Source organism: Propithecus coquereli, unplaced genomic scaffold (assembly GCF_000956105.1).
Source record: "Propithecus coquereli isolate 6110/MARCELLA unplaced genomic scaffold, Pcoq_1.0 Scaffold37, whole genome shotgun sequence".
Classification (NCBI taxonomy): Eukaryota; Metazoa; Chordata; class Mammalia; order Primates; family Indriidae; genus Propithecus; species Propithecus coquereli.
The window spans coordinates 7,891,404-7,915,576 of record NW_012149396.1 but is presented as its reverse complement, the minus strand read 5'-3'; the positions used below and the strand labels follow the sequence as shown (position 1 = coordinate 7,915,576).

General features: G+C 42.6%; 1 protein-coding gene across 4 annotated transcripts in view; it reads right to left on the bottom strand.

Annotated features, from left to right (window-relative positions):
- Positions 1 to 672: 672 nt before the first annotated feature.
- Positions 673 to 24,173, bottom strand: part of ZNF532 (zinc finger protein 532) — a 111,465-nt gene continuing 87,964 nt past the window's right edge. For 2 of the 4 annotated variants that reach the window (XM_012651793.1, XM_012651794.1), the window contains exons 8-10: positions 6,361 to 6,473; positions 4,547 to 4,694; positions 1,187 to 3,179 (exon numbers count right to left, since the gene is read on the bottom strand). In XM_012651793.1, coding sequence (XP_012507247.1) covers positions 2,685 to 3,179; positions 4,547 to 4,694; positions 6,361 to 6,473 — 756 coding nt within the window. In that variant the 3' untranslated portion in view covers positions 1,187 to 2,684. Of the gene's footprint in view, positions 3,180 to 4,546; positions 4,695 to 6,360; positions 6,474 to 24,173 lie in introns of all 4 variants that reach the window. The other 2 variants (XM_012651791.1, XM_012651792.1) reach the window with 2 other exon arrangements.

The window sequence follows — 24,173 nt, the reverse complement described above, 5'->3', positions numbered from 1 at the left end:
GGCTTCCTAAGAATGCACTGAGCATGTCCCCGGTATCCTTTCCAAATGGCCACACCTAGCATCTGTAGATAATGAAGAAGGGACAGAACTAGGTCCCCGTGTGGATTTTTGCTCGGCATTCATGTCTTTCACTAATGGCTAAGAACTGTCTACACTGACCTTTCCCAATTTTAGTCCCTCTTTTCGGAACTCCTATTAAAGTTGGATCTTCTCATTTTGAGCTTCTTGACTTCTAACCTCTCTTCTGCATTCCATCCCCGTATCTCTGTGTTGTATTCCAGGTTAATTTTCTCAAGATCTATCTTCTAGTTCACCGATTCCCTCTTCAGCTGGGCCACCAAGGTTTCTCCCCAGGGCCGCAGCACTGTGTAGTGGTTTTCTACTCTGGATTTCAGTTTCTTCATTCTTGGATCTCTGGGCATTTTAATTTTTTATATTGTGTCATCCTTGCGCAGGGGCCATGCTTATCTCTGTATCGTTCCAACTTTAGTATGTGTGCTGCCGAAAAGAGCACTGGGCATTTTTAAAAACTTTCTTTTGCACTCAACTAGGCATTTAACAGATGTCAACTTCATATTATTGTATCAAACACTTGTGGGCATTTAAGAATGAAAAGACTTTCGGGTTATCTTATAAAAGCCATAGTGTGCCGAAAACAAAAATTCTGTATCATGTTTTGCACATACTTTTATTTGTCGAATAAATGAATATTTATCAATATGTACATAACCACATAGAGCGAGCACTATATTTAGAGCAAAATATTTGGGTTCTAATATGCAAAGCCACTTACCAGCGATGAGGGCTTAGGCAAAGAACTTAATCTGAGCTTAGCTTCCTCAACTGTAAAACTAGGCTACTCTGACCTGTGTGGCCAACCACACAGGTTTATTGCAAGGTTCAAATGCAGAAACAATGAAAGTGCTATGGATACAACTTAGAGCAATACAAATATAACAAGTAACAGCAATTGAATTTCAAGTTGAAGAATAATCACACCCTCGGATGGTACCGATGGAGTCAACGAGAAAGTGACAATAGCTGATTACTAATGAGAACGAATATGCCATTCTTCGGAGTGGGAAGAATCCTGCAACATCCCGTAGCCTGTCCCTATGACTAATCACTTCCTAAACTTCATGAAGATGTCAGAGACCCACCATCAATAACTCTCTCACAGAAGCACAGGGCCAAATGTCCCACGTTTATTTACATATGAAATGTGTTTTAATACAGTTATGATGATGTAGTGCATAACACCTGACAGCAGCAAGACCTTTCGAGGAACCGAACGTTGACTACAGTATATCATGCAAGTATCTATATATACACAAAAGAATTTTTCTTAAAAAAAAAAAAAAAAAAAGTACAAAACATGTTCAGGGATAAATACAAGATATAAAATGCAAAAGAAAACATAAAACAGAAACCAAAAAACAGAACTCTCCCAGAGAACTATAAACGGAAGGGACAGAAGAGTACCTCTGCTGCACTTAATAAAGCAGAACTACTGACATTGAATATACTTATTGAAATGACGGAACCAAACCCAGGTGGCTCAGTGCTTAATCTAATGGCCAATTGCAACACGCAGGCGGCTGCATTGATACGTCGGTGGTTGAAGCTGTGCATCCCAACTCTAAGTACCAGAACGTTTGGCAGTAGCACCCAGAACAGGAAACACCAACTCTTTTGACAGCAAAGGGTTAAGTCAACTGTGATTTTTTTTTTTTTCTGTCAAGAGCCAGAGAAATACTTGATATTCTTAGTTGTGTTTCTGTAACAGTTAATAAATTACATGACAAAAAAACCTGACTATATAAATCTATTGGTCTAACTACGTATTTGTAACTTTTAGAGTCCAGCCCTTTCGTAACTTCATCTCCTTGTGCTCTTTAAGCTGGCCTTGCAAATTTGCCCAGAAAGCAACCAAAATAGTTTTTGTTTCCCTTTTAGCATACCCTGGGTTCCCCATTCCTCAAGATGCAATTAAGGAAAGCTACATTCTTTCCTGGATTCCTGGCCTAAGTTTTTACTACCCACTGCTGGGACAGAGGCTACCTGCAAGGCTGCTTGGAATACTGTTTGGCGTGGCCTGAAAAGCGCCGCGCCCGCACCGGAGTGCAGTTGTGCCTCGACGGCGCCCTCGCTCACCGAGAGCAGGCACGTTGAGGGTAGTGCTAAGACACTTAAAAGTTCCTAGTGTTTTTGAGACCCACAATTACCTATAATTTATGTAGTGACTTCTAAAAATTAAAAACACTAAAAAAGGCATTATTTCAGCCTGTAATTAGTTAACCCATTCAAATTCGTAACATACAAAATGATTTATTTGAATTCAGGAACTGCCCCTGTTACTAAGAACTCTGTTTTAAAGAAACAGTACAAAAAAGAAAAATTCTAACCCAAAAAAAACTCAATGTTTTCCACTAAATACTGATACAAACATGTAACAAAGAGTATAAAAAGTTATTCATTTAAATATATACAAACTCTTTTAAACTCAAATACTGTTTTAATACTTAACGAGGATCTATACGACCAGGTGAGGGTAGGTGGAAAGAGAATATATTGCAACAGCCTGGACAGTACTGTTAACTCTATTATACTGTGAACTTTTTGTAACAAAAATGTCTTTTTTTATTCCAATGTGGACAGGGATTTTCCTTATGGAACATCTGTGGCTATTTCTCAGCTGAACTCATTCTTTTGGATTTGATGAAGGCCATGCCGTGTGTCCGCATGTGAGTATTTAAGGCAGCTTCAGTTTCAAAAGTTTTCGCGCACACTTTGCACTTTCTGTCTGACACGGCGCCGTCGGGGGATTCGTCCTCCGGGCTGGGTTTGTTCTCCTGCTGGCTGTCTTCCCCCGCCCCGTTCTGCTTGGACACCGGCTGCGGCTCCTTCAACTTGTGCACGATGAACAGGTGCCTGGACAGGGACACGTGAGACGTGTAGCAGAGGCCGCACTCCCGGCACTGGTAGGAGGAGCCGTCCGATTTGTGTTGAGGGATGTGTTCGTGGAACTGCAGCAGGTTTTCGGTGGTGAAGCCACACACGGCACATTTGTGGACCTTAAAAACGTTGATCTTCAGCTTTTTCAGTGGTTGGGTGATCGCTCCTCTGGGAGGCCTGAACTCTAGAACTGGTTCTTCCAACTTCCGCTTGGGACTGGAAACCTTTAGGGGGCAGGGGGAAAACAAAGCAAATGACACAACTGAAAACCATCCTGCTCTACTGATAAATGATCAGTTCTGACTTTAGAGCTGCTAGGAAAAAGCATGCTTTGAGGTTCAGGGGGGCACTGAAGTCACGTGTCTGCCACCCCACCAGAGGCCCACACCTGTTCTCTGCTCCACAGACAGGAACTGGGGCCCAGCAGTGGACAAACAAGCCCCTGCCTTTGTGGAATTTATGTTCTGGTGGAACTGAACGAACAGAAACAGTAGAAAATCCACAGCACGGGAGAGCCAGGAAGACCCAGCAGGGCCTGATGGAGGCTGGGCCAGCAGCAGGTATGTGAGTGTCAGGTGACATTTGAACCGAGGCCTGATGCAGCAGGGAGTGTGGTCCAGCCCACGGGTAGGAGCAGGCTGGCCAGAGGGGCAGAGTTCCAGGGAGACTGCAGGAGATGGCAGAGAGCGAGGCAGATGGGCTGGGAAGCATTCGGGGAGGGACACGGGCAGGACTCTGCTTCCCCTCTAAGACAGGAAGCTGCTGGGGGACCTGCCAGCTGTCCCTTCAACTTTGCATTCCTTCCCCTGACATACCTGCCTGTTTCCTCCTTTTAACTCCCTACCCCAGCCTGTCCCATTCCCTCATTTCTAGTTCTGCAAAAGTCTAAGCCACAGGGACATGTGCCCATATGTTAACTCCCTGAGTGCTGAGGGGAAGGACTGCATATTAACATGACACTAGTCTGACAAGTATTCTGATGAGGGTTTACTCGGTGATTAACTCCTTGAATGTACACATGTGCTTTACCCAGGTATATTCTAGACGCAGCACCAAAGACCGCAGGGCCCCTTAAATGCTGCACTACGGTTTTCTTTACCTGAAATGGCACTCGGCACCTTGTATGTGGTTTCCTTGGTTTGTTTGTTGTGTTTTTTGTGTTGTCTTTCTTATCTTTTGTTTCTGCTGATAATATTCTTTTATTCTTTTATCGTTCCTTAGGGCCTTACGTTCTTTCTTTGTTTCTTATGTCCCCCTCTCTGTTGCTATTTTGCCAATCTAGCTTTCTTGCTTTCCTTCTGTCTTTTTGGCTATTTGCTTGTTTCCATGTGTCATGTTAGCTTGTTGGCTTTAGTTGTCTATTTGCATTTTTTTTGTTTTTTTTTGTATCCTTGGAGTTCTGGGATTCCACGTTTAGGGAGCAAGATGAGAGGTCAGAATGGGTGTAGAGGGAGATTAGCCACTATTTTAGACCTCTGCATAGTCTGAATTTCAAAAGGTATGTAACTCGACAAAAAGTTGCATGCAAAGAATGAGGGGTGAAGCGCGTCAGCACAGCCGCACTCTAAAGCAAGCGTCTAGGATGTTTCACCTTGGCGTCGTCTTTTATTTCTACTTCCTCCTCGTTGGTGACGTCTGTCATCTCTTTCAGGTCAGGATCCTTGATGCCGTGCATCAGCTGGATGTGCTTCTCCAGCATCAGCCGCTTGGTGAAGGTTCGCCTGGAGTCCGGGCAGTGCCTGCGGGACGAGGGGAAGGAGGTAATGCACCTGCTGGCAAGACCGCCCCCAGCCAACAGCACATGCAGGTGGGCCAAAGAGAAATAAGCCAGTCTGTGTCCATATAGGACCAGCCTCATTTGGTTCAGATGGAATATTTATTTTCTAGGTTTGCTTAAAGTATTAATTTGTAATTCTAGATGGTTTTCAGGCAGAAAATATATCAAATTTCAAAAGTGTTCTTTACAATGACTCAGTATTCCCTCAGAATTGTCATGACACTTTTAGTACGAAGACAGTCCCTCCCTGACCATGCTGATGTTAATTACTCCTGTCTACTCTGCAACAAAGAGCAAGCATCTAGCCCAAACTCTTCAACACACAAATACAGCATGCGTGTGTATATCACAGCACTCAAATATGTGCACGCAGATTAAAATGTAGAAAATTATAAACAGATCCAAAATAGGTCAATTACGTTTTATCTTGTGCAAAAGATTATGAAGATCGTTTTTCTTTGAAAAATATCTTAATAAGAGGCCAAACACAGGTTTGAAGAATGCCACTGGAGTGAGGAGCAATGCAAAGTCTCTTGTGGTCTTATTCAGAAGCAAATCTGCTGCCTTCAAAAAGGCTTCTGTGGATTTTATAATGACTGGCCCCACACCCTGATGTCATGTTAGACACCGTCTACAGGGGTAGTGGCAGGAGCAGCACCACCACCAGAGGACAAGCACTCTCAGTGAGGATGGGGTTTTTGCTGGCTGTACGTTAGATGAACAATCCAAGCATTTTACTGCCTTTCAGTGACTTCACGGGGAGATACACAAAACTTATAGTGAAGGAGTAGGCCAGGCTTCCCTTCTGTCTTCTTAGCCCAGGGCATTCTTCTAAATTCTGATTCTTTCGATCTGGCCTCAACACAGACACTTTATTTAGGGGATATTCTCACCTCACCAAAATCACTCCTAATTTCAATTTCACTGAAGGAGAGTCTACCTCCCTAGTTTTCCTACCCAGGAAACTTTCCCTAACTAGCCAAGTCATCATAAACCACAGGAATCTGCCTGCCAACCTTCGTGACCCTCCGGATCCACCTGGCCTTGCTCTGATCAGATAGTCGTGCGACCTACTGGCTCCCTAGCCTCAGGGTCCTTGTTATATCAACCCACTTTAGGCACGTTCTGGCTTAGTGGGTAAAAAAGATTTTCTACTAATAATAAAACATTGTCATTGACATATATAGCAAAGTAGCTTGTGACTGTCCACTGGGGCCTGAGATGACAGTGGCGCATGCAGTCCTTTGAATTTGGTCTCAGGCAATGATGTGTACTGAAAACAGGCCGCCCTGCCTCCTGTGGCAGCTGTAGCCAAGGGCCAGCCCAGGACAGAATCTACAAGTAGGCCCCATCAGGGCTTCCTCTGAAGCCCTGAGTAAACCACCCAGCCAAATCACGTGCATGCACAAAGGCTGGAAGGCATCTTGCTTAACTGCTCACTGCCAATCAGTCACTTCCTCAAAACTGTCAGAGTATACACAGGCTATGCAAGAAAATGCTCCTTAGTATTTTAAGTGTGACAACCCAATCCAAAACTGTGCGTCAAAACCAGAGAAGATAATTTAAGAAACAGAACCTAGGAACTGGGGATCCTCCCGCTGTGCTCCCCGTTAGAAACCCTGACTTACGAGCAGGTGTACACTTTCCTGATGCCTTTGTGCTTGATCCGGTTGTGCCGGCACAGGCTGTGGGACGAGCTGAAGGACTTGTCACACTGGCGGCAGGGGTGTTTCTTCATTTGCTTTATTAGGAGAAAAGAGAGAAAGTCACTTGAAAATAGAAACATTTGAAAAATTAAAAAACGTTTTATAACAGTTTAAGTTAAATGTCATTAGTATGGGTTGAGCATCCCTAATCCAAAATTCTACAAAATCTGAAACTTTTTGAATGCCAACATGAGGCGACAAGTGGAAAATTCCACACCTGACCTCATGTGACAGGTTGCAGTCAAAACTGTTTCATGCACAAAATTATTTAAAATGTATAAAATTAAGTGCAGGCTCTATATGTATAAGGTATATATGAAATAAATGAATCTCCTGTTTAGACTTGGGTCCTATCCCTAAGATAGGAATATACAAATATTCCAAAAATCTGGAAAACATCAGAAATTTAAAACATTCTAGTCCCAAGAATTTTGGATCAGGGATATTCAACCTGTATTTAAGGATACAATAACAAAACTAGAAGATTCTTTTTTAAAAATGTAGTAGAAAATGGAGGGCAGGGCCAGAGTAACCACGAAGGGGCTAATTTCAGGAAGACAGGAGAAACTTGATCAAAAGAGTAAAAAAATATTTTTTTCACTCAAATACTTATTTTTGATTCAACACAAACATCCAAGTATTTGAAACAAAACATTAAATTTCTTTTGCAAAAGAGTTACTTTTTAAAAGCAGATAATATATGAAAATCCTATTTCAGTAAGTACCAAATAAAGCCATTACTTTGTTGAATATAGAAAGAATATGCCGTCTTATCCAGTTTGCCATGTTAAGTTAAATTTCTGGCTAATTTTAAAACTTTACCCTTTAAGGATTAAGTATCAAATAATTATTATTTAAGGGAAGAGTTTTCTAGAAGACATTTTAATTAATACTACTGGATTATCTCAAGAACACAGAACTGTAAAGCCACTTTAAGGAGGCTGCCTGTTGGTTTATCTGGGGAGTGTGCATACAAGCTATCAAGTAGGTAAGCCTAACTTTTTTTCCCTCTTATTGAAAAGTTTCCCACTCTGGCTAAGACATAACTTAGCCAATGTATTTCCATGCAGAACCTTTGAAGTAAATTAGCAGCTTAACTTTAAAATAAATTCTTTGGGTATGACATGTGTAGCAGCCTGGAAGTAAACAAATGTCGTATCACAAGGAAATTAAATCAAAGAGCTGTCACAGCCTCATAAAAGTAAGGCTGAAATAGGACTAAGTTCTCATGTGAGATAAAATTACAATTTTTGGCAGTAAGAAGAGATAAGTAAACAATTGCAAACTAAATGATAAAGATTTTTTAAAAATTTCACGATTATTTTTCCACTAATGACTTGACAAACGTCCTTATTCAAACTCGTAGGCAAATCTGGTCGCCAAGAGTCTGGCTCTACAGCACCAGAGATGGGCTGGCACCTTGTCTCAGCCACCACAAATCATGGGACCTGTGGAAGGTGACTCAGCCTCCGTGAGCGTCCCCTCCCTCAGCTGGGAGGTGGCTCACTGCACTGCCTTCTTCCCCCTTGGGTGCTACCAGAACACTGGGATAGTTAAGTAAAGGGGACACAGTGCTTGGGACACGGAGAAATCATTCAATAAAGTTACATGTCCAGGTTTCATTTTAAAAGAGTAGAAAAATACCATTTTTTAAATAAAGCAAATCAGTCTGGTAGGTATTCAAAACTATCTTGAATCCCAACAAAGGCAAGGGAGAAATTTTCTTCCCCATGTTAGAAGTAAAAGTTGTACTAATGCTTTTATTGTTTTCCTATGCATATATGTCTGGAAAAAAATGCGAAAAACAAAAATAGAGAACGAAGCAAATTAACCAGTTAGTGCCTCTCCCAAAAGTATTCTTTTGTAAAAATTGTGTGTGATCACACAAAATAGACCAGCAGTAATCCCTGGTCTCTTGAATGTAGCCAAAGAGTGAATAAGAGGTAACAAGTCTTTTTTTCTCCCCACCAGTTGCATGTGTAGTAACAAGTTTTTAGATCAAAACTTTAACTCATGAACAAACAAGACTAGGTTTCGATAAAGATATTTAAAAATCTAGTATCTATTAATAATTTCTTTTGAATTTGATACATATAAAATTGACAATACAAATAAAGATCGACAGCAAGAGCTGAAACACAGACATCTTTCTAAAAGCAGGACAGTTTTAGCAAATAATCATAGCCGATTTAGACAGGAGAAATATATCTTTCAGGGCAAGAGGCCCCAGAGAAAGGAAAATTGGATTTTCTATTAAAGTGAAGGATTTAGTACTTTATTTCTTGTTAGTGTGTAGTTACGTTAATATCAAAACAAAATGAAAAGAGAAATGCCAGTAAGGAAATTCTCAGCAGACAATAAATTAAATCAACAGCTTAGCTGAACCAATACCTATTTTCAAAAGACTTGACGATGTGTTAGACATCCTTTTATATCATCTTTATGAAAAAATGTAGAAATCAACTCTGCAATCCCAAAACAATACAGCAGGGTTTCTGATTCACTGGTGACGAGAAAATGAGAGGTTTTAACACCAGTTTCCAGATCAGACCTGCCACGTTCGCACTGCCTAACAAAACAAATGACTTTCTTACTCTGTTAAATTTTAAATACTAACTTATTCAAAGGTACTTTACCTAATTTATTTTTATAACTTCTGTCCTTCAATATTGTGAGTTCATACTGCTCCTTTACAACAGAGAAAATTTTTGTTAAGTCAAAAAATGGAAAAACAGTGTTAAGAAAGTAGACAGCCCCTCGTCACCCTTCCGTTTAAGGCCATTTGCTTCCTCCTGGCTTCAGTGTAGTGTAAGCCGAGACCGAGGGAACCAGGGCCTTGAGTGGACTTTTTATAGTTAACATCAGAAAAGGGACATGTTTTCCCACTCACTTCTGAGTTATTTTGTTTTTAAATAGAACTCTTTAAAGAAATGGGAAACTAATAAGCTGGCAGAGTCCCCAAAATTTTTAGCATAAAACTTTTTTAAAGTAAAATATCAAATAAAACATTTCCTAAACTTTCTCCCGACTCTAATTTTTGACTCTCTCATTTTCGCTGCTTTCAAGAAAGCAAGCATTAACAATTCCTCCTCTCACCAAACGACTTGGCCGAGAGTGCGCTACCCCGTGGTCAGCCTCCCAGCTCTGGGATGTACACTGCCTCTAAAAGCCATTCTTTCTGGAGGGCACTTACTGGGTGAGTTTGGGTTTGCCACAGGCTCCCCCACAATCCGACATTTCCTGTTCTGATAACTAGTCCCTCCGTCTCTCTGCCTGCAGGCCTCTTTCCATTTCAGATGACTTCCGGGCAAGTTAAAGGGAGAAAGTCACAGCTTCACACAAACAGCTGACAGGCATCCGTTTCTCCACCCTGTCCTGAGGGTCCTGCCCCTCCATGGGGCATCATCCTCGCACCAACAGGCAAAGAGCCTCCCTCGGTACCACCACACATCCAGAAGCACCCACAGACTGAAGGGTGCAGTTATTCTCAACCCACGCTGACACGTGCCCTATCAACACACTTTATGAAAAAGGAAAAACCAAACCAATGACATAAACGATAGTACAGCAGCAGGAAGTCCCTCAGAATTTAACTCGTAAAGGTCTGAACACTTCCACTTGGGAATCTATTCTGTGGTTATCCCTGCACACTTAGGATGGTCCATTCTGTTACAACCCAACACACTTGTGCCTAAAAGAATAACTGCTAGGCAAAAATCGGGCAATGAAAACCACAGGGCTTCTAGCAAAAATGGAGGTAGGTAACAACACTCAAACTCAGTGACACAGCCAGTAAAACGTGCGTCTGTGCTAACGCGAGCGTGAAGCAACGTCAAGATACGGGAGAAACTTGGTGATTACAGGTGGCAACGGTAGGAATCAGACTTTTCACTGTGTTCCTTCATGTTGTTTGGATTTTTGAATCATAACACATGCAAAAAATTTTTTGTTGCCTCAAAAAAATTTTTAAGTCTGGTTTATGAAGTTATAATTTAGAGGTAAAATTTGCTCCTTTAAAAGTATAGTTCTATTAGTGACAAATGAACACAGTTGAATAACTGCCACTACAGTCAAGAGAACAGCTGCGTCACCCCCACAGTCGGGCCCCAACACCCAGCGCTTGGCACCCACTGTCTGTTTTCCATCTCTGCAGTTTTGCTGTTTCCATTTGTCACATAAATGGAACCATGTAGTATGTACCTTTGAGTCTGACTCCTTTTGCTTGGTGTTATGCATGTGTAATTGATCCGTGTCGCGGGGTCTAGCACACCTACCCCTTTTCACTGCTGTGTAGTGTTCCAGCGTGGGGACAAGCCCAAGTGTGTTTATCTGTTTACCAGCTGAAGGGCATCTAGAGGTCGTTTCCAGTTTGGGGGATTATGGACAATGCATAACATTCACTTCCGGGTTTCTGTGTGAGCATCTGATTTTATTTCTCTTGGATAAATACCCAGAAGTGGGATTACCGAATCATTTGTCAAATAAGAAACTGCCACACTGTTTTTCAGAGTGGCCGTCCTTTGCACGTCCACCAGCCACGGAGAAGAGCTCCAGCTGCTCTGCAACCTTTTCAGCCCTTGGTATTGCTATTTTACAGGGTGGTGATATTTCATAGTGGTTTTAATTTGCATTACTCTAATGACATATGTTATTAAGGTAAAAAATTTTCAATTAACAGACAAAATAACTACTTATATATAACTTTTCCTCCAAAGAAAACTCTGACTGCTATCAAAGCTTTTGGTTTTTAAAGGAACATTAGGCGCATTTTCACTCTCCCATAAGCTTCTCGAGGACAGAAGCTATGAACTGTTCATCTCTGTACCCCTGACATTCAGCATACAGAAAACAGTATTTACTAAGTGAATTAATAAATAAAGATTAACTAAACACACAATCATCAGAAAAATGTCAGTAGGTTCTACAAAGTAATCACAAAGTGACAAATTTAGGCTAAAGGGCGAGACGAGCATGTTGAACACATTGTCACTAGAGAAAAACTTGAAAAACAATTGTTTTCTGTGCATGAGTTATATGCAACTAAATTTTCAGTATTAATTGTAACAATAAGAACATCAAGTAAGATTTTCATGGACCAGGTGCAGGGTTTTGCTTCACTGAGGCCCTGGGCTCAAAATTAGTGTGAGTTAAATACAACTCGCACAGCAGTTAGTGTGTTAGATACTGATGAGAGCGAGTGTATAAACATGAAGATGTTGAGGACACAGGGGAGAGGAGAGCCAGTGAGCAGGAAGGCGGGGAGGGATTCCCACAGAAGGAAGAACGGCTCTTCCTGTGTGGCCGGAGGTGAGGTGCCGCCTGGGGACAGGTGCGATGCTTATTAAAGTCAGGGGTGGGCGGCGAGGAAGGCACCAGGAAACTGAGGGGATTCCGGCACAGAGGCTTCACCTAGATACTGGGGCCTTCATTTTCTTTTATTCCTTTAATTATAAAACTAACAAATGCTTACTGCAAAATGAAAGAATAAAGACTGCTTCCAGTCTCACCCACAGAAATAACCACTGACAATTTCCAGCAATCTATCCTTCCCGTTTTTCTGAATATACAGTCACGTGTATTTATAAAAATGGGTCTATTATTAGACATGTCAACTTTTAACCTGATTTTTCCCACTTGTAAAACACACACCTACACATATTTTGATGGTTCTGCATTCTTAACAAGTACAAAGTATTCTGTCATACAAATAGACCATATTTTGCTTAACTATCTTAATGATCCAGGTTGTTTCAACCTCTTAGTAATTACAGATGCAAATGACGATAATCAACCAATTATTTCCTTTGTATAAATTCCTCAAAGTAGTCTTTCTAGTTCCGTAGCTGTGAAAAATGTTAATGCTCCTGACGCTACTTGCTGAACTGTCCTCAAAAAGGATTCACACTCCTACCACCTGCTTGCTCACCGAGAGTTTCCAACACCAGATCATTATTCTTAAACTCTGCCCAAGTGACAGGTAAGATTTCACCGTTTTCCAATGCCTGGTGATGCTCAACACTCATCCATGTATTTATTCCTTGGCCATCTGTATTTCTTCACTGAACTGCCAGACTACATCCTTTACATAGTTTTCCATGGAGTAAAGACAGAGGACAGACAGAAGGGCGTGTGGACCGGGGTGAGGCCTTTGGGTAGTCCATGAGTGTAATGGGAAGACACCAGAGGTTTGAGCAGAGGAGTGATAACGACCAACAAACGTTAGATGGGTCATTCTGGCTGCCTGGTGTGGAAGTAGGGAAGCCGGTGGGGAGGCGTCTGCAACAATCCCATGCAGAGCTTGTGAGCCCCCGACTTGGAAAGTAGAGGAGGTGAGGATGGTTGGCTTTGGTATAGCTCTCAAGGGTGGAGAGCCAGTAGGATCTGTGGATGGGCCAAAGGTGGGTGACAAAGGGGAGAAGAAGGAGGGACCAAGGATGGCTCCAAATTCTCTGGGCTGGTGACCTGGGAGAATAGAGTTGCCAGTTACTGAGAAAGAGTAGGGGAGGACCAAGCTAAGAGATGGCAAGGAACCGAGTTAGGTTTTGGGTATGTCAACTTTGAGAGCACACTGGAGAGGTAAGTAGAGAAGCTGAACAGGTGGTTGGATTCAAGTTTGGAGCTCAGGAGATACAAATCTGGGAGTCACTAGGGTATATAGATGGCATTTAAAGTCTTGGGCCTACGTGAGAACATCAACACTTAATAAGCTGGAAAGATGAGAGAGTCTGAGAAAGATGGTGGACGATGAAAACCAAGAGAAAACAGTATCCTGGAAGCCCAGAAACGAAAGCATTTCAGGACAACTGCTTCAGACAGGGCAAGTAAGGTGATGACTGAGAAAGCCAAGAACCCCAGGCCCGGGGACAGGGAAGTCACCAAAGACCTCGATAAGAGTGGTTCTGATGTGGTGGCAAGACAAAAGCCTAAATGGGAGGACAGAAAGCCACTTCAGGGTGACTTGGTGTAAAGAAGGGTGGGGGGAGGCAGGAAGGGAAGAGGAGTCAGGAGGTGTTCTGTTCCAGCAAGAGGCACCATGGCATGCTTTATGATGACGAGAGAATGGTCTTTATGAGAATAATCCGGGAAAAGCTGAAGATGCAGGAGAGAGTAGACAGTGTAGTTGGGATATCCTTGAATGATCCACAAGGGGGCTGGATTCAGCACACAGATGGAGGGGTGGTCCTTCCAGAGGGACACAGTCACTGTTCATTTAAAAAAAAAAAGTTCCTCCTGCGATCAGATGCAAAAGTTTTCACTGTGCTGTCTCTCCTTACGTGTAAGGCAAGATCCAACTTCCTGGCTTTCGAGACCGGCCACAATGTAACCCTCAAACTGGCATCTCAACTGCATCTCCTGGGACTTTATAAACCTTCCATTCAAGGCCAAATTCATACCTGCTGAAGACGATGACACATTCTTCCCCTGCCCGTCTAAAACAGCCGGCACTCTCCCTGAGCCCATTCACGCCCTGTCCACGTCCCACACAGCTACAGAGCAGGCAGCTGGAAATGCACACCTGATGCGTCACTTGCCTGCCGAAGAGAAGTGACTTCGCTGGTGCTCTGGTAGCTTTAAAGAGTGAGACCTCGGGCTTGCCTGCCTCACCGTCCCAGCCTCCCTCCACGTGCTTTCGGGCACATACCAGGCTCTAGAACCACCTGCTGGTTTGTGCCAAATCCACCTCCTTTCTCTTGCTGCTCTGTGTACGGGGAAAATTCCTCTTGTGCAGCCTTTGAATGCCTCTTTAGGTAGCATTTCTACTGTGAAGGCTTCCCTGGCCCCTCCTAACCCATCCCCCATGAAACACTGATGCTCAAATCTCTGCTTCCTGCGCCTGAGATAAAATTCTAATTCTTCTCTTCCATGTATCACACTGGATTTTAGGTTTTAATTCAATTCTATGCTCCTCTGACCTCTTTAAAGGCTAGGCTGTCTTTTATTGTTCATTCTATCCATCAGGTCTCAACAAGTAATGAGCTGAAATCTGAATTCGAAGCACTTTTCATTTAGCACTTAATTATATATCACCTGTGATTCCTCTAAGACTATCATTTTACACTCATCTCTTATACTGGTTTTAGCTTTTCACATGTTTTCTTTTTCTACCCAAGTGTAAGCATCTATAGGGCATGAATTATATTTTACACTTCATTTGTTCTACCCCATAATACCATGCAACTTGATAGTTACTAAAAGAGATACATACAAAAGAAAAAATACAGTTAAGAGTTACACTCCCAAGAATGGCCATTCTGATAATTTCAGAACTGCGCATTATACCTATAATATGTATATACCCAGACAAACCAAAGACGATTTAGAAAGATAGAATAAACCTGAACAGGTTTTTGAAAAAGTCTATAGTCTAATATGTCCCGTATAAATTAGCTTTTCTATAGAACAGCAATGTGCTGAGATTATAGCTAAACTATAGCTCAAAAAGGTGATTTTTTAAAAGCTCATTTTTTTAAAAATATTAGCATATTTATTAAATAAATAAAAGTTATAATTTCCATTCCAAGACCTCTTCAAAAGCTTTTTATCAGAGTAAGTAAAAACCAGTGCTTCACGGGCATTAAAAAGTGTCCTCATTTATTCATGTTAGCTCCAGATATAGTCTGGTCCAGATATAGTCAGTGTGTGCCCACAACGCTGGAAAGCTTTCACTCCTGTTATGTAAATGTTACCTCCAGTTATATATGGTAAGTTTTGGAAATAATCCTGCTTACCCAAACCACCTATACTTAGAAAATGGTCTTTTACACAGACAAGCAGGTGTCCCCTGAAGCTTGGAGTATCGTAGGTCATAAATTCTAAAGTCCTTACTGAGCGAACTTATTATCTAGAGCCCTGGTGAGATTTTCCAGTTCCAATTTCACACCATCCAAGAATAAACAAACAAAGGGGTATTCTGATGAGCACAGCACAGGAAACCCAAACTGCCTACATGTGAAAGCCTTAAAAAATGCAATTTTTCAGTACCAAAGTTAATCACACCATCCAGGTTTCTATATTCAAACTGAGTGGTTTGGGGGAAATATGTAAGCTCAGAGCATAAATTTAGACCAGGAATCAGCCGACTTTTTCTGTAAAGGGCCAGAGAGAGTGAGTGAGTTAGGTTTTCTGGGCCACAAAGCTTCTGTTGCAACCACTCACCTCTGCCCTGTGGTTTAACTCTAGGCAATAACACACAAATGAATGGGCCTAGTTGTGTTCCAATAAATTATTTACAAAAAAACAGGTGGTGGGCCCACGAATATAGCTTGCTGATCCTTAATTTAGGCCACTGTCTCACATGCAATAGAAAACAGAAGTCTCAATCATTCAGAACCAAATCTACTTGAAGTGCATAATCTAGCTAAAACAAGTTATAACTAGAAAGTGAGTAGAATGCTTTTATTTTTTCATGCGACGTGCTCTAAGCAGATTCTGAGAACCAGCACTATCATGGCCATGCATGTAGATCACTGGCGTGAAACTTTGAAATAAACTGTTCATAAGGACGAATATGTGCTTGAAGCTAGGCTTGTTTAAAACAACAACAAAACAAAACCAAGTCTTCTAACTTTCTGGTTACAGAACTATCTGGTTTGCTGATGACATTGTGTAACTGAAAAAGTAATGATGCAGAACAGTAATAAATGCACAATAACAAAAAGCCAAATCTAGAGCAGATGGGAAAGAAACATGTCGCACCATAGTTTCCGTGCTCAGAGCAGTGTCAGGCACTTGGGCAGAGAAGAAGAAAGTGCTGAAAGGAAGGCTAACTTGCCACCAAGCCCAGAGATGCCCGCTAGGGCACGGCTGGCCAGTGGTGACCCGCAGCAGAGGTCTGGGGTTCCCACTGCACACCCCGGCCGAGACAGCCCCCACGGCTCCTCCCTGTCAGGGGACTCTTGGGCAGATACCCTCCTGCCATCCACTTGAGTATATATATCTTCACTGATCCTTACTAGAAGGCCCGCACACAACAAATCCTGACTAATCGTCACTCTCCGTCACAACTGACATCCGAGAAGAAGAGAGCGGACAGGCGCCTTGGGGCTTTGCTGCCATACTTTATGGACTCAGGAACATTCTTCAAAGACCACATGGTTATGAAAAAATCTCTGCCTGATTCTTCTAGACCTGGCTCAGCTTCGTTCCCTGCTGCCTACTTAAAGGGGTTTGTTCTCTACCTCTGAAGCCACCTGGGTTCCTGGGATGCACCCCTAGAGATGGGTGACACATGATTTCTCTTATTATTCTTATTCTCAGAGAATGCAGTCTTCAAGGAGGGACCACTAGCAGGAATATAGAGAATGTTTTCCTTCTCATGTAATTTATAATACAATCTTTTTGCCCTTTGTAATTATAAAGCAATCCAAAGAGAAAAAGGTCACTGTGAAAGATTTTTTCCCCTACAATCACTAGTACTTTATAAAAGAAAAGGACAAATATTGGTACATAAGTTAAAACATTCTGTCTGAAGACCCAAATAGAATCTTTCTAATAATTATTTATTCACACAAATCAAATGACAAACTAATCACTCCTTTTAAAGATAATCGCTGTTTTTCATCAGATGATCTGTAAGAAATGTGTTAATAACTTAAAAAAGTAAACAAGCAAACACAAATGTTAGGAAAGCTAACAGTAAAACTTATGACGACAGGTTACTTTCTCCTTAGCCCTACATCATGTAGGAATTTTCCAGCTGTCTAAATGAACCGTATTAATGAGGTCTGGCTGGTAGGTATGATCAACCAACAAATCTGAAGGCCTAAGGAAAAAAGGGGGGCACCCTTGGGACCCTTAGAGTGTCCCAGGAAGGCGAGATACACCCTGGTGAGAGGACAAACAGCCAGGCAGCTATAAGACTCTCCTCTGAACACTCCTTGTCTCGCTGGTAGCGATTACAGCTTTGCAATTCCTCGGTTTTGAGTGGATATGAAGAAAAGATGACGGGGTGGATTCCCTCTTCCTTCCCTGAACCACCCTCTCAACGGGGCACGAATGTGGACTTGTGGAATTTAGAATCAGACAGAACCTTCCTCTGTGCTCACATCTCACCCCAGGCGCTAGCTCTCCTCCCGCCAAACAATAAGAGTTTGTTCTCACTATAACTTGGGGTGGCTGCTTGAAAGCCCACACCCCTAGCTCTGGCACAAGGCTAAGAACTTTGAAAAAAAAGTCCTGCAGTCCTTCTGGGTCTGAAGTTTTCCCACCTACAAATTAATCCCCAACCTCTCGGTTACTTCCAGTGCTATTTTGCAACTCCTTAAGTCAGCGGGGCCCAGGATGGCCTTTTATTTCCTTTGACATCCTCGCGTGTGGCATGTAAAATTATTTTGTGGTTGTTTTAAGGTTTCAAGGTACTAAAGTCACCTTACAGACTGAATTGTGTGCTAAATTCTTAAAATCTAAAAATTGGGTCTGAGAGTTGGATTTAGGAACGCATTCTCCTAAAGAAATTACAAATGATGGTTGCATTCCTGAGCAAGTCCATGACAGCCGAATCACAACACTGGGCCTAACGACCACCATTTTCCACACTCAGTGAAGAAACCCGATCCCCGGTTCTTCAAGGCATGAACGCCACGGCTGACCTCCCCCCACCCCCACCCAGCGGGACCTGCACCAACACTCCACCTGCCAGGGACAGGAAGGGAAGCGCCTCTGAGTTTGAGACAGGACAAGGGAAGATTTCAGGGAGGCATCAGCCTGGGCCTAAGGTGGGTTACAGGGCAGGAAGCCAAGGTTCTGCTGTGCAGTACAGTTAGCTTCTAAGTGCTGTGAGCAGCATGAAGAGACAGCAAAACGAAGCCTCACACAAGCCAAAAGGAAGAGGAGGACTAGCAGCGAGACCCACTGTGGCCACCAGCACTGGGAGCCGGGCTGGAAGGAAGGTGCTCGCCTGTGACAGGGAGCTCAGTCCCTGGCTGTGGGCGATGTTTTCAATAAAAAATGTTCTCGAGCCAGCAAGTTCTGGTACATTCTCCCAAAGCAGATGGAGACAGGCACCGAGTCTCCTGTTTTTCCTGTCTCGGCAACAGCCCCAGCCCAGCGTCAAGGGAGCCCTAACTACCTTCTGAACCGCCCAGAGACAAACAGGAAAAAGCCAGGGGGAGGAATTAGATTCCTCAGTCTCCAAAGTAACAGCAGCCTGGTAGGAATGCGCTACAAATGTCCGAATGTCTGTAAACATCTTAGTCACTGTGGTGTTTTTAAGCACCATGCTCTAAGCAGTTATTGCCTGCATGCCTCGCAGGGTTACTGATTGTTTTCAGAGATGAGTGCCATATGTGCAGTACTTCACGTGCAAAGATACAACTTGCTATCTGTAGCTCAAGTGCTCCAAGTCTGTGGTCCCCAACTCCCAGGGCGGGGGACCAGTACTGGTCCATGGCCTGTTCAGCGACTGGGCCACAGGGCTGGGCCACCACCACCACCCCCCGCCGACCCCATCCATGGAAAAATTGTTTTCCATGAAACTTAGAAATGGGGGGGGGAGCGAGTGAAGCTTCATCTATATTTACAGCTGCTCCCCATCACTGGCATCACCTCCTGATCTGCTCCCCAGCGCTCCAGTTTGGAAAAACTGTCTTCCATAAAACCAGTCCCTGGTGCAAAAAAGGTTGGGGACCGCTGCTCTAAGTGATTTTCTAATACCCTGTTTAATGAGCCCACACTGAACCGCTCCCTTTGGGCCAGTAATTCTAGCCAACGGCTTGCATCAGCCAGGCAACGAGGTACAATTGAAGGTACAAATTTATGGTTACAAAGAGAAGTGAGAGTAAAGTGGTCACGGCCAGTCCTTGGCCAAATAGAAGGTCTGAACCAGCCCAGCCAACCCAGGACGCCACAGCAGCCCCACTGCTGTGTGTTTTGATTCCTTCCACAGTATTTACTGAGCTCCTACTTTGACTTGCCAGGACCTCCCTGCTCTTGAGCTTGTAACCTGTTGAAGGCGGCAGCAAGATTAAAAAGAGGGTGCCAGCGCAACAGGCGGTATGACGGAGGTAGTCACAGATGCGTGGGCACAGTGGGGACAGGGAGACTTCTGCTGGCCATGAGGCAAGGAAAGGGATTTCTAGGCAAAAGGAATTGGAAGTAGCAAAGACAAGGAAGACCATGGCACGTGTCAAGAAGCTACAAGCACCTCTATGTTGCTGGAACAAGAACAGGCGGGGTCAGATCCTGGCGGGCTTATGTGCATGACAGACAAGACTCACAAGAGATGGCTCTGGTAGCTGGGTGGGGCTACCAGGGAAAGCTTTGTCACCTGCCAGTGGGTTCCAGTTATGGGGGGATTGGTTCTGTTAGGGACCCTCCACCGGGACCACCAGCCCCTAAACCCTAAAAGATTTTCAGAAACAAGCCCACTGACCCAATTCCTGGGACTCAACACATCTGTCTCACTACTGTGTTATTAATTTTATTGCACATTCTTCGATTTGGGGTTTTTATACTTAACATCTAATGGAATGCACACTAATATACTCTCTCATACAGTATAATCAGAAAACATACAGATCATGACAATAAAAGGAGTTAATAAAGAAAGCCATGTCTTTCTTTAGACTACATAACTGAGCATACATAAATACGTATTTACAGCCTTTCGACCTTGTTTGTAGCAACCTCAGGTGAGTTTACAGAAAAATGCCTCCTAAAAACGGCTGCAACAGACATGTGACCAGATACCAACATTTCACACCTAAAAACAAATCTTTATAAGAATCTGAAAAAAACACCTCTTCTGGCTACAAACAAGATGTGGACTAATATTTTACTGTCTTATTTGTGTCGCATTTTCAAAATAACTTGTTAATCTATCCTGAAAGGACTTATTTTTCCTCATTTTATTGTCCCTTGTGGAAAAATAGTCAGTAAGCTTTAGAAGTGGAAATTGGTCTTTCCTTATCATTTCACTTTCTTCCAATTAGAGTGCTAACCCTTGAAGTTCCTTCTCTGTGTTTCGCTTTATTTCGGTTCAGTGAAACAAGGAAGAATTGCTCTGCACCGGCGAGCTTGGGGCTTTCCGATTCTGCTTCCTGATTCAAAAATAAATAGGTTTGCTATAATAGTTTCACTGAGATAAATTATAAACTAACATCAAGGCAAGTAATTTTTAAGGTAAACTTTTTAAATGGAAGATAACACCCAAAATAAAAACCTGCAGTTTTTCTAGCTACTTTTTAAAAAACATATTAACTCTGAAATGGAAGTTATTTTTCAATCTCATCTCCTGTTAGGCAGCTTTTATAAACTCTTTGGCATTAAGAGCTAAAGACCCTAAATAGCTTATCTCTCAGCTGTCAACTAACTTAATTCCTTCACAGAACTTCTCAAGGGGAAAAGAGAAGGTAGGAGGGTAGGAGGGAGAGTGTGTGTGTGAGTGTGAAGGTATCACAATTACCTAGGAAAGTTTAAAAATAGATTCACTCCTACCCAGGTCCTACCCACTTCTCCACCCCTCAACCAGACCATCAGAAAAACTGATTCTGATTGGCTCTCTCTCTCTCACCTCTGCTTTAAGACAACTCCTGCAATCAGGCAGGGGCCTCTCTCCTGTGCATTTCTTCCAGATTTCTGAGTCTGTCTCTGCAGGAAGAGCCACTGTCTCCCAGGAGGCTCCCCTTCAGCCCCCAAATACATCCCAGGCAATCGCTACCAAATGCAAGCCACTCTGAAATATTTCATGACTCTGCAGGACGATTTGCCCAATTAATTAATGACGCAACAGTGCTATTAACCACAACTACAAGTAACTCCAGTAAAGCATTAGGTCCCATCTGAGCGTAATGTAGAACTATTACACTCCACCATTCCTCCAAAACTACAAACACATGTTCATTTAGTGATGGCATAGCCAACTTTAATCAAGATTAAACATCTAAATTAAAATGACTAAGTGAAAAGCAGAAATGAAAACTGGCTAGAAAGTCACATATTTGCTGACTGTTTCACATCCACATTGAAAGAGTCGATGAGACTGAAATTAACCTGTTTTTGAGACGTCAAGCTTCCGTGCTGCACACACAGTAGCTGTTCAGCTTGGCCCTTTGGCACTTGAGGAGTCCAGGCTGGAAACCTACCTGTGCTGCAGTCGGGCTGCAGAGCCTGGGCAAGTTACTGAATGTTGTCCGAACTTCAGTTCCTCACCTGGAAAGTCGGATTAGTAACAGTGTCTACCTCGGGAGCCCACTGCAAGGCCTGAATGAGCTAACTAGGTCCAGCTGTTGATCAGGTTAGCCCCTCACCCTTACCATCCCTCCTCCCCCCAATTTAGCCGCAAGTTACCAAAATCACCAATAGTTTAAATGTGTATTTTCAAGGGCTTTGAACCAAAAATTTTCAATATCATTTTTACGAGGCATTTTATATCCTTACATTTTAAAAAAAAGTTTTCATCAAATAGAAGACTTCTATAAAACTATATATAGTGAACCATACTAATATCCAATAAAATGAAGATAAAATATAAATTACAAAAATTAAATTATTCTGAAAATAGAATTAAAATATAGATCTTTTAAAAATATGCAAATACATAAGTATAGCCTAAACATATTTAGAATAAAAAATATACCAATATCTATTTCAGTGGCAAAAATTAATTTTTATAAAGCCAGCAGTGATTTACACCTCTAGCACAAAGCATTAATATACAAACTATAATTTAAGTGCTTTTTAACCCTTGGACTTACATCTGATGCAAACAGTCAAGTGAAAAACCATCCTTCCGTAACAACCGACCCGAGATAGAGCGGAATATGCAAATGAGCTAAATATATTTCTCCTGAAACCTTGAGCAATCACAAACAAGTTCTCAACCAAAAAGACAGGAGAAATTGGTATTTTTAATTTTTACCTGTTGCTAGGCTAATATGATTTTGCCAGAAAGTCAGTATCACCGTAGCCAAAAGATGAGTTTTAAAAGGAATAAAAATCTATTATCTCCCTACATTGAGATTAATAAAACACCTTTGAGCATTTCCAGTAGTGAATGCCTAATGACAACAGGATAAAAAAATGAAAATGAAACCACCTGGCAATGAACTGTGCAAACTAGACAGTATTTTCATCTCCTTCGCTAATAATGGTCGTGACCACAGTAAGGTAGGAAGGCAGAAACAAAATGGAGATGAAATGTTTATTTCGCAAATTTCTCTAAAGAAGTTTCAGAAAAATTAAAAATTATGCCCAACCATACATTTTGTAAGCATGACTAGGATCCAGGTTGGGTGCGTGGGTGCTTCCTAAAAAATTTTACATGTATGTATTACATACATATCTATCTATTTACAAATCCTGTTCCAGTGAGAGTCTCTACAAGGCTCCACGGTGAATCTACTCTAACTATGACTGTCCCAAACTGGGACACACACGCAGCTCACTATTGTTTTAAGAAGTACAGGACATGCCGGGCGCGGTGGCTCACGCCTGTAATCCTAGCATTCTGGGAGGCCGAGGCGGGTGGATTGTTTGAGCTCAGGAGTTCGAGACCAGCCTGAGCAAGAGCGAGACCCCGTCTCTACTAAAAATAGAAAGAAATTAATTGGACAACTAAAAATATATAGAAAAAATTAGCCGGGCATGGTGGCGCATGCCTGTAGTCCCAGCTTCTCGGGAGGCTGAGGCGGAAGGATCGCTTTAGCCCAGGAGTTTGAGGTTGCTGTGAGCTAGGATGACGCCATGGCACTCACTCTAGCCTGGGCAAAAAGAGTGAGACTCTGTCTCAAAAAGAAAAAAAAAAAGTACAGGACAGCAGACCGCATCAGTGTCTCCGCTAATCTCCCAGCACTCCGATCCTTTCACTTCTCCCATTTTCCTTGGCTTCCACTACTCTTTTACCTAGCTCTCTGAGTGAGCCGAAAATGTATTTCACAACAGAAAAGACTAGGAGCAAGGATTCCAATCACCCACATCTACTATGCAATGCAGGAGATGAGACCTGTGGACTTATCTTAAAAGCTTCACAAACCCACTGGGAACAGAAACATTAAGACATCCTAAAATCGTTTATCATCAAGGCATTAAATTATATCAAACCGAGGGGCTCAGCTGCCCCTCTACTTACTAATGCCGAAATTTCCAACCTCCAGAGAGTTGTGTTCCGTGTATTCGCCACCAAGAGTGAACACTGGGAGGAGTCTTTAAACTAAAGCACTTGGCGTCAACCTTCCCCAAACCGCAAACCCAGCAAAGGTGCGTTGGTGCCATGGAAGTTACAAGTGAGGCCACAGGAACGAGGACAGCTGCGTGGCAGATCCCTGATGATAGTTACCGAGAGTTCTCGACCCGGGCTACAATACTGGAATCACCTGGAAGCTTTAAAAATGCCTATGCCAGGTCCCCTCCCCAGCGATGCCAGTTAATTGGTCTGGAGCACACACGTGCTGGGATGTTATTAACAGCTCTCCAAGTGATTCCAACGTGCAACCACTCTGCTAGGCTCACTGCTCCACTTGTAACCTTACTGCTGACACAATGACTTCTTTCTGAAAGTTTTGTTTCAATCTACAAATCAGATCAACTGTGAAAAGAAATGCTTTTCATGAGACTTTGGTTAGTTCAAGGAATGACTTTTAGACCGTGACTGGCTGTCGCAGCTGTGGTCCACTACGTGTATTACAACAGGTGGTTTCCTTTCATTCCAGGGTCCGAGTCCGAAAGGTACCTTGGTCTTGGAATCCCTTCTAGTCCATTCCTTCATAGGTGGGCATTTGACTACTGCCTGAATAATTCCA